The sequence below is a fragment of the Schistosoma haematobium genome, chromosome 2, assembly GCF_000699445.3.
Source record: "Schistosoma haematobium chromosome 2, whole genome shotgun sequence".
Lineage (NCBI taxonomy): Eukaryota > Metazoa > Platyhelminthes > Trematoda > Strigeidida > Schistosomatidae > Schistosoma > Schistosoma haematobium.
Window position 1 is genome coordinate 17,310,754 of NC_067197.1, and position 12,108 is coordinate 17,322,861.

At 33.0% G+C, this 12,108-nt stretch overlaps 1 protein-coding gene across 1 annotated transcript in view; it reads right to left on the minus strand.

Annotated features, from left to right (window-relative positions):
• Positions 1 to 1,332: 1,332 nt before the first annotated feature.
• MS3_00010772 (uncharacterized protein) overlaps positions 1,333 to 12,108 on the minus strand; it is a 75,283-nt gene continuing 64,507 nt past the window's right edge. The window contains exon 4 of the mRNA XM_051219173.1: positions 1,333 to 1,797. Coding sequence (XP_051067660.1) covers positions 1,583 to 1,797 — 215 coding nt within the window. The 3' untranslated portion in view covers positions 1,333 to 1,582. The remainder of the gene's footprint in view (positions 1,798 to 12,108) is intronic.

The following is a 12,108-nucleotide window of genomic DNA, read 5'->3' on the forward strand; positions in this document are numbered from 1 at the left end:
TCTTTTGAATATGTAGTAGTTATTTTAAGTTCGACTGCACAAATGTAACCAAAACTATAATAAAAATTTTTCTTCGTTTTCTTTCAGTAAATGCTGTTCCTAAAGCTCGTGTAAAATGGATAACAGAAACTTTTACATCTTTTGTGGTTCGGACAAGGAGTTTGTTTTATTTGAAATGTTGATCTTTCTTTGAATTCTTTCTCTAAGTTCATTATCCATTATGTAGTTGTTGCTTTTAGCAATTATCTTTAACTTGACATTACGATGAAAATGCACACAGTACTTATTAACTTCATCATTTTTTATTTCTAGGGTTACAAGTCGACCATGTCGTAATGTGTCTACCAGTTCCTGTTACTCAGAATCACGTGATCTAAGTTTGAATGTTTAGTGGTTGGGAGTAATCAGCAAGATGCCCTGGATCTAAACAACCGTCAACATAACTCGTGGTGTCTAGTACCGTGTCAAGCTGGCATCGGTTCTTATTGCTTTTAGATAGACCAATTTATTCATTCTTCTTGAGTCACATTTTGATCTTTCTAACTGTTCGCTTATCAACCTTGACTATTTTTATATGAGCGTATGTGTGTACATTGCTTATCCTACTCATCACATGTCTGTAGCTTATTTTTGTTTGATTATGAATATCATTTTACACTTGGTTAAATCGAGATGGTTCAAATGTTTTCTCCGATTCATTTCGCTCTCTCCTCTTCACTTCCTTCACCGCTTTTGCTTCATCCCCCTGATTGTCTGTTCAGGTTAATGAGTGTACGAAAAATTAGTATTCAAACTCCATTTTAGTATTTAACTTATTTAATTCCATTATTCACTAACGCAATTTAAGTCAATAGTCATATACGAGGGTTGGCGGTATGTACATTTCAATAACAAGCATTCATACGATCGAACTAGAGTCATATATCGGACCACTAAAAACTCACTAACAATCTCAAAGGAACCTATACCTTCATGGGAATTGAATATACCTCTCACAGTGTCATAGTTGTAGATATCACTGCTGAGATATTTAGGTTACACCTGAACTCATGGAGGAATGAGATGCTTGTAATAACTGATCACTTAGTGTTGATATTTGTCTAGTATTTACTACTTCAAGAACCCTATCGGTCAAGGTATAAGATTTCAGGAACAAGACAGAGAAGCAACGTTACATTTGATATCTACTTAATTAATTTATTATCACCATCTTTTGTGTAAATTAACTTTCAACAACCAATATGAGAATCCCTTCAATGAATTATCACTTAATGAACAATTAAACAATTATAAATGTATATTTATAGTTGAGAAAAGTAGAATTACCATATATATATGTACGTATATTTACTCATTCTTTAAATGCACTTGTAACCACTACATATTTCTTTCTATATACAATAGTTTGAAAATTGTTTGGTTTTATATATATATATATATATATATATATATACATATATATATATATATATATATATATATGATTTTGGTTAAAAACATTTCAGTAATATATTCCATCAGAATTGGTAATTTAATATGTATAAATAAGGATATTTATGTATAGAAATTCACAACAAAAAAATCAAATTCTACTCATAGGATATAATGATCTATCAGTAGTGTCTGTTGTTTCTTTACGTTTCAATATGCCAATTCTTAATGCGAACCATTTCATTTTATCAACAACTTCTTCTTGCATTAATTTGAAACACATTGCAAACACTGATAAACCAATAGCAACATATAAACAAATGATAATCATTTTTTCCTTTGGATTAGTTGAATCAATTTTGGTACCTGAATGAAAAAAGAGGTTTGAAAAAAAAATATAACAACAAAAAAAAGAAGACTAAAATAAGTAAGAAAAACTTAAAAGAGTAATAATGTGTGACTAATTGCAAAGTTGAATTCTGTTGAATTTATATATTTCTACAAAGAACAATTGAAAATGTGACAATTTATACTTGGTTATTTCAATGTATTCACTGAAGTTTAAGCAAATTACACTAATAACTCATCGCATAGACACGAATTTACACATTGAATCTTTTAATGTAATTGGTTTTTAAGATTAATACTTACTTCTAGTCAGTTCGTAATATAGTATAAAGAATACCAGTTGATCGATATCTTCTTTAGAACTTTCTGTTCCTTTTTTTTTCCTATGACTATACTGTACGGTGATATCTAAGATATACAGACATTTATTTAGTTAACTAAATAGTACAAATCATTGAATGAGGTTAATTTGAAAAAGTTTAATGTTCAATTACATGACTAAAGTGAATGAAACATTCTAGCAGAAAAAAAGACATGATACTTTTAGGAAATGTAGAATCAGTGATTGAAAATTAGCAGTAATCGAGACTATAAACATTAATTATTTATACAACTGTATATAATATTTCCCTACAGAATACATTTACATATTTTCTATTATTTTCAATGTCATTATCTGCTTTTAACCTAGAAACCAGATATAGTTATGTGAGTTTAATAGTTAATTTAATCGAACTGATATAAAAACTTAGACAGAATGACAAATGAAAGTATTGATCAATAGTAAAATAATCAAATAACCATATCATGTTACATAATGATAGATTTATTGCTTTATTTACATTTGAATGTGCTCAAACAGATATGAGTTTAATAATAATAATGTTCATGAAGAAAAGGTTATATATGTATTCCGTTTTCATTAAAACAATAAACTATTAAATCATTGTTACAAAATAATAATTAAATATAGAAAACCCGAGTAAATATAATCAGTTCAGTGTTATATTTAGCCTTAGAGAAAAGTATAAATCCATTTTATAACAAAAACGCGTGTTTCGTCCTATTCGGGACTCGTCAGTTGGATGTACCTGCATCTCAGAGTTGATGTTCACTCCGAGACTCGAACACAGTAATGTTTGCTTCAAACTCCATCACGTTATCCACTTATCTATTGAGTCCTGATAGCCACCTGCTTGTGCAATGGGGTGAAATTATATTCACCTGATGTTGTTTACTTGAATCTTCCCATTATTATTTAGGACTGCAATTGATCAGTCTCTTATTATAATATGTGCATCCTGTCCAGACTGCATCGATATTACCTGAAGTCGCAAGCTTTATATGAGTTCGATTTCGAAGTTAATTGAATAAACTTTGGTCTGTTCATAAATGAACAGTTATTATACCGAACGAGTAGATTCATGCCCGTTTTAAGCCTTGATTTTTATTCAGATTCATTTAATGCATATATAGTAATATATATACATAGATATATATATTCTAACTGATACAAATGAATGACCTTTTGTTAAATCATAAATTTAATGAAATTTGAATTGTGAACCATAGGAGTTCAATCCAATAAACTTTAAAACACTGATAATATAAATAAAACTATCCAGTAAGTTAATAGTTGAAACATTATAAAAATAGGTGTAGAATCTGGAGAGTGGTCACAAAAGTGATACTAACTTAAAATGTAATTCAACAGTTGTGGGAGATAAACATTTTAAATGAATGAAGAACGTACAATCAATTAGGGGAAAATATTTCTACGGAATTTATACAGTATACATAATAGTTTACTAGTGATATCCTATTTCCTTATAAAATCAGTTCAAATAGAAAAGCAGAATCAATGAAGAATATAATTATAAATGTAACTTCTAAGTATATGTGGCCTTTGTTCTATAGTACATTAAATGGTAATTTGTAATAAATTAAGTAATATTTGATTAGCTATTTCCTAATAAAGCCAATTATGTTTTAATGAATTTGCAAAATGATATTTTAAATTTAATGTCAACATTGACATTTGTTGCATTTTAAAAGGACTATGTTAGATCATCAACTCCGCCTGTAGCTCTCCTAGAGTTACTGCCGGTCCCAAGCCCGGGTAAAGGAGGAGGGTTGGGCATGGGGTTAGCGACCCCATCCCGTAGAAAACTAACTCGCTAAAAAAACGCTAACCAGAAAAAATAACTCAAACCATTTTAACTCTACCCTGGGAATTAGAAGGTCTTCATTTAGAAGAATTATGACACTTCATGGTGAAAGCCGAGTTCCTTCGGAATCCACGAGGTCGATGCCCCTTCTAACAACCAGAGCAACAATTTTTATAGGTACATGGAACGTCCGAACAATGTGGGAGACTGGGAAGACCTAATGTTAGATTATCTTAGATAAACTCACTTTCAATGATTATTATGATTTTAATCATTGAAGAATAAGTTAATAGAACTTAGACATTTAGTAAAACATTGTGAATTAGAATAAGGTGTGATAGTAAAAAGGGAAAGGTTATTGTTTCGAGACAAATTAGTTTCATTCAGTTAAAAGGTAAAAGTGTTTCTATTGTGAACAATATAGTTTTTCTTTCAGGCAAATTAATAATCCGTTGAACTTTTTTCTTGTGTGAATTGCAAATCTAGGATGTTTATCATGTAAAGCTTCACCGAATATACATTGTGTTTCGGGGACAATGGGGTTTGAACCCGCTACAGGGCATATCTCTGAAATAGACGTTTCTGGACCACTAGGCAGATCATGAATGACTGCTACTGCTTTGCTCACACTGCTGCTTATCAAGAATTCTTAGAGGCTTGTATCGACACATTCATACATTCTGCAATCATTTTCCAGCTTTGTACGCAATTTAGATATTAGTTCATCAACTCCCGTTACATCTCCAAAACATGGATGATTCAGTAGCTTTGTGTGTAATTTGTCTATAAATTCCAACTGATTCTTTTTAAAAACGCTGCTGTTGTCGCTGAATTAGCAACTGTAATTGATCGGAAGGGAGAGCTATTTTCTGTTTCTGTATGAATGAGCTCGGTAATAGAAAATACAGTATGACAAGTTAACAACCAATGTCGTTCAAGGACATCGATGACAATTCTGTATGCTGATTGTCTAGGCTCTTTTTTTCACCCCGTCTCCACTGTAACGTCTTCTAGACTTTTCCAGTTGTTATATCTAGAGCTTATATTCTTGATATGCCACGTATGGCTTGAGTACTCGAACGCTAGAACCCTCCCAAGTCGCAAATGAGAAGACAGAATTCAAGTGAAGGGAATGTTATTTCAAATAGTGTCAATTATGGTACAAGACTGTCAGGAATTTATGGTTTTTTAGTAAAAACAAAATCATCATTATAGTTATGCAATCCGCAAACATGGGGTTACTAGCATTGTCCAATAGAGAAGATCCATGTAGTGATTATGGAATATTCCTCTGCTCTTTCTGAGCTTCTTAGAGCTTCCTCGAGTTTACCCATGGACCGTCTTCACAGTTCTCTAATTTTATTTGAATAACACGGACAGTCGATTCTGAGTTATAAAGCTTTGACATCTTTGGAAACTAGGAGATAATGATATTTGTTATAGTGTTGCAATGACACATGCTAATGAGACCAGTTCAAGGAAGCTACAAGTTTAGTGAAATCACACAGTAAACCAAACGATGCAAAATATTTTTAGTAAACCTCCTGCTAAATGGAGACTTCTGAATTTACTTGAGATCATGAGCCGATCTTTTAAAGCTCAAGAATGAAGGGCCTTGGTCCGACTTTCGGTTGTACAGTTGTGAAAATGCACATCTAAGGAGTCCAAGATTAGAACGAAACGATCGTTCGGTGCTCCCAAGGTTTCAGTGATCATCTAACTTATCAGTAAATGAGCTCTACTAAAATATCCCGTTTTGATACCTGTTGATTTTTTGCTACAAAAACTCTAACTAGACAAAATCATCGATTAACAATTTCTAAAGTAATCCATAGAAAACTCACTGGTGGTTTAAAGTTAAAACACTATTCCTGGATCCAATTACAAAACAAAAAATCGAACTAACTTAATCGATTAAGTGATTATTAAATGAAATTATGATAGTTCAGTGTAGTTCTAATATCGAATGCATTTCAGATTTTTACCATGATCAGAGAAAAATTTTCAGAAGGGGTTTTGTGGAGATTTCGGTAATTTCAATAGTTGAAATCATGAGTCGATTGAAGCTAGACCACTGTGGAAAACCTGGTACGGGACTCCTCAGCAGTGCGCGTCCACGATCCCGCCCCCCGCAAGATTCTAACACGGGACCTATCGGTCTCGCGTGCGAGCGCTTAACCATTAGACAACTGCGCCGATCGGCATCCAACGGTGTTAATCTCTAACTTCAACCAATCCACGAAATTGCGCCACCGTACACCATTGTCTTCAGTGAGCTGATATCTCACAACAGACCTGGTTGAACTCCACTGGTAACGGTTTCTCACTAGAACTTTAGGAAATGCCTCTTGAAGTCCGTCACTAGTGAGCAGATGATTGACTCATGATTTTAACTACTGAAACTTAACATTTGTTTCCATAATTCAGAATATCTTTCTATTAATGTAGTATCTCATAACATGCTTATGATTCAATCACAATTTAAACCAGATTTTCACTTTATCAGTAATATATTTTTTAATGTTAAAGAGATAGAAATCTATAATTTATATACCAGCTAAATCTCAGATGAATATTCAAATAGAAATTTTCACCTACTATATAGTTATATCATGATTATAAAGTTGCGTGATACGGTATATATTGATTAGATTGCAGTCGTCTCAAATTTTTAACTCATAAAAGGAACTATCAATTTTCAACTTTGATTTAAGTATTTTCATTGAGTTTAAGTACTGAAGTAGTAGGTAAGGTGTTATAAAATAATGTAATCCATTGAATGCAAATACAGGAAACTGAACAGTCATTAGATGAAACCAGAGAGATAAGTAACCAATAAAATAGCTAGTCGAACGTATTTAAATATATATAACTTTTTAATTATGGTTGTGTTGAGATTTCATATAATCTGAAGATAATTTTACCATAAAGAAACTGGTGGGAGAAAGCAAATAGCCGGAGATTCAATTTAAGAAAATAACAGACAATTCATAACCGGATTCAATAAATCAACTGATATTGACAGTACGATCAACAATGATAAACGTTAATATTTTAAAAGACAAAATGTTATGAAACTTATGTTTATTGTTTTAAAAATGTTAAAATATTATGGACAGTTCTCCCACTAAAATAACGACAAATGATAAATTTATCTTTTCTTAAATGACACTTCAAGGTTAAATGAGTTCTTTATATCCATAATGAAATCCATTAATTATCCTCAAAAGTGTACTTCTATATTATAATAGAGCTCACAGCATCAATATATATATATATATATATATATATATATATATATATATTGTAGCGAAAGATTTTATCCCATCCTCATAGCTTCACATATTACAACCTCTAACAGGACAATACTGTTCATCTCCCACTCTTAAAGGATGTCCAAACAAATAGAGAAACTCAATTTTTGCATATCTAGTTCAAGCATGATATATCGCAAACTCTAATTCATATTTTCTTTGAAGTTTTGTGTCAATAGCAGTAGCATTACATACGTTTTAAAGAGCTGAACAAGTAAGCATGCAAATTAAAATCCGAAGATCGATTAGAAATAATTAACAATGAGAAATTATCCATACAATATATTACAAAAAGACATGGAAATGTAGGATTAACATGATTGGAGCTGCATAAAAATAACATGAACTGGTGAGATCAATAACGCGAGTCATGTTAGCACTCTTTGTATTCCGATTTGACTTTCTTAACCGAAAATATTTTTAACCTGTACTTCACTAATTACTCTACTGTACCAATACATTTTAGTTATCTTCGACAATCGTGAACTATTTTGCAGTTACTTTCTTAAATTTTTCCTTTATCAGGAATACCTATTTAAATTAGCCATGTTCACCATTTTCATCTTATGTTTTTATATTCTGAGGTGTATAACGTTGCATTTGTTGATTTTTACTACATTTACTGACTGAGCTCTCATCATCAGTTTTAGTGTTCTTATTGTCTAGAATATTCGACTAAATTAGAAAGTAACTGACGAAACTAAGCGGATGTTTCCTCTTTTTTCATTTACGTAACATTCGGTGGCTCAAACGTAAAAGTTTATGACTTAGATCATTAGATCATATAAATTGTTACAATTTACGTACATTTTACGTACGTACTAACAGTGAACTGCTCAATGTATACTTCAAGATATGCGAATGGGTCTTTTAGATGATGAATGATGGTTTTTATTAGTAGGTAAAAATTCTGTTTGTTCGTTTGGTTACTTTTCTGTCCATCATCAACTTCTTATTTAGTCAGTACTAGTATATCAATAGTCTTCTTCATTTTGTATCTGCAACCAGTTGCCAGTGTTATTACTATGTTTTAGATCTTTTAATTCGCTGACCTTTCAGAAGTGTGTTTCAGCAACCTAACATGACGTCTTTAGATATTACTCCCACTGGGACATAATCTAGTGGTTCACGACTTTCATTGAAGATATTTTTATGATGATTTAATGTTCTCATCTACAGAAAACAAGCATGGCAAGTGATTAAATTTACTTGAAATTTATGTAATCAGAAATAAGCTAACTTAACTTAAAAACTTTAAAAACGTTTGTAAAGATGAAAAATTTATTAATTATGAACATTTAAATTAATTAGCGCCTTTTATAAATTTCGATAGAACAATGGGAAGACGAAGTTGATCTGAAAAACTGTGATGTATTTGCCCCATACATTTCGAATGATCTGGTCACACATATACTTGTCAAAGCATTTTATATGAAAATTAAATAATAATCCGTTTTTGGTTGAGTCACTTGATCTTGATTAACATTTTTCAGAAAAAAAAGATACTTATGAAGAAGATAGTTGTGAACGTAACATAAGTCTGTTTTCAGCTATAAATTTTAGGGTTTATGTAGAATGTTTTAATTTTAGTTATAACTTTGGCGATTATTTGTGAATAATCTTTATAATTACTCATTCTTATAAGAGATATTAACACTGAGTTAACAGTGGTTTAAAGTTACCTTATTATATAATAGTTATTTGTTTGAGTGAATAAACAGGAGTGCACATCCATGACTACACTAGTGATTAAAGCCAAAAACATAAGTTCACATAGTGAGCGCTTAACCTTGAGACGACTGAGTCTTTATCCAATAGTATACATTTCTGCTTTTAGTCACTATGCTAAATTGATCGGCCACTATACGTTGTCACTGGTGATATTTGTAGTAAGCTCAGCATACTTTTGTTCATATTGGTTTATTGCAAAATACATAGTGTTTCTCACTAAGTTACGCATAAGAAAAGGGACAGTTTATTTATAAGTTGAAATTCTGCACAACAGAGTTATGGGTAGAAATGGAGTCACTAATTTGATTTGTCTAAGTATCATTTGATGTTAGATGATGTAATTTTTTCGGAGTAGTTTCATAATCTGAAGTTTAAAGCAATTAGTTCGTTTGATAAATTTCGATAGTGTAGTAAGAAGACGAAGATTTCCAGGACTATGTGATATATTAGCGTAATACATTTCGAACAATCTGATCACACATATACTTGTTAAGAATATTTATATATAAAAATAATAAGTCAACTAGACCAGAAATGGAGGGTAAGAGGTGACAGGGATAATGAAGAAATATTGGGAAAACATTTTGAAACCTAATCACTGGATAGTAACCTAATATTACCAAGGTGGGTTTGTATCTGAATTTCATTTATTTAAATAAACATAATACTTCACTTTTTTTTAAAAAACTACCTAAAATGTTCTTAAAAAATAGATGTAGGTTAATGATGATGTAAAGAGCGATCACATATCATATACACATTTCATTGTTCTAATTATCTTATAGCCAAGAAGAAATCTCTTTATTGAAGTACTCCAAGTTATTTCAAATATGGAAACAGTTACAAGTGTATAAGTGTACCAGTTTTATGACCATAATAAATAATGAAATCATTTCATATTTTAATTTAATTCTTTATTTTGTTCTCATTTTTCTTTGACTGTTTTTCTTTTTCAACACTTTCAAAGTCGGCAAAATGACGTAACCGAAAGTTAAAAGAAAATGTGAAAATTCGATAAAGAAAATGGATAATAAAAATTTAAAATTATTTTCTTCAGTAAAATAAGTAGGCACTTATTAGATAACTAAATTCTATATTGTGGAAGATTTAGCAACGGCGGCGGAAAAGGCTGCAAGAGAAGGAAACATGAGACAATTGTATGACACGACAAAAAAACTCTCTGGAAATCGCCGAAAACCAGAACGACCAGTGAAAAGCAAGGAAGGAGAGGTAATCACCAACATTGAAGAGCAACAAAACAGGTGGGTAGAACACTTCAAAGAACTCTTGAATCTACCAGCTCCACTGAACCCACCCAACATCGAAGCAGCACCCACGGACCTCCCAATCAATGTTGGCCCACCAACAATTGAAGAAATCAGCATGGCCATCAAACAAATCAAGAGTGGCAAAGCAGCAGGACCGGACAACATCCCAGCAGAGGCACTAAAAGCAGACGTAGCGGCAACTGCAAGGATACTCCACATTCTCTTCAATAAGATTTGGGATGAGGAACAAGTACCAAAAGACTGGAAAGAAGGACTTCTGATCAAAATACCGAAGAAAGGCGATCTCAGCAAGTGTGATAACTACAGGGGCATCACTCTTCTCTCAATACCGGGAAAAGTCTTCAACAGGGTATTGTTAAACAGGATGAAGGACTGCGTAGATGCCCAACTTCGTGACCAACAGGCAGGATTCCGTAAGGATAGATCGTGTACAGACCAAATCGCAACTCTACGGATCATTGTGGAACAATCAATTGAATGGAATTCATCTTTCTACATCAACTTCATTGACTACGAAAAGGCATTTGATAGCGTTGACAGAACAACACTATGGAAACTTCTTCGACACTACGGCGTGCCTCAGAAGATAGTCAATATCATACAGAGTTCATATGATGGATTAAACTGCAAAATCGTGCATGGAGGACAGTTGACAAAGTCGTTCGAAGTGAAGACCGGTGTTAGGCAAGGTTGCTCACTCTTTCTCTTTCTCATGGTGATCGACTGGATCATGAAGACGTCAACATCTGAAGGGAAGCACGGGATACAATGGACATCTAGGATGCAGTTGGACGATCTAGACTTCGCAGATAATATGGCCCTTCTATCCCAAACGCAACAACAGATGCAGGAGAAGACGACCAGTGTAGCAGCAGCCTCAGCAACAGTAGGTCTCAATATACACAAAGGGAAAAGCAAGATTCTCCGATACAACACAGCATGCACCAATCCAGTCACAATTGATGGAGAAGATTTGGAAGGTGTAAAAACCTTTACGTATTTGGGCAGCATCATTGATGAACAGGGTGGATCTGATGTAGATGTGAAGGCGCGGATCGGCAAAGCAAGAGCAGCATATTTACAACTGGGGAACATCTGAAACTCAAAGCAACTGTCAACCAACACCAAGGTCAGGATTTTCAATACAAATGTCGAGACAGTTCTACTGTATGGGGCAAAAACCTGGAGAACTACGAAAGCCATCATCCAGAAAATACAGGTGTTTATTAACAATTGTCTACGCAAAATACTTCAAATCCGTTGGCCGGACACTATTAGCAACAACGTACTGTGGGAGAGAACAAACCAGATCCCAGCGGAGGAAGAAATCAGGAAGAAGCGCTGGAAGTGGATAGGACACACATTGAGGAAATCACCCAATTGCGTCACAAGACAAGCCCTTACGTGGAATCCTCAAGGTCAAAGGAAAAGAGGAAGTTCAAAGAACACATTACGCCGGGAAATGGAGATAGACATGAGAAAAATGAACAAGAATTGGATGGAACTAGAAAAGAAGGCCCAGAACAGAGTGGGTTGGAGAATGCTGGTCAGCGGCCTACAATCCATTGGGAGTAACAGGCGTAAGTAAGTAAGTAAGTAAATTCTATATTCCTTTCAATAATAGGTGTATATAGTTTTGTGTCATATTAACACCTCCAAATACCGTGCTGGAACTTATAAGAACAAAAAAGATTGATAATCAGTTTATGAAATAGCTATATGAAGTAAAAGACAAATGTACTAAATAACCGCACAGTAATTCGCCACCCTCATTCAAAATTCAACTTAGCGAAAAGAAACACTAACAGAGATTGCTCAGAATTTACT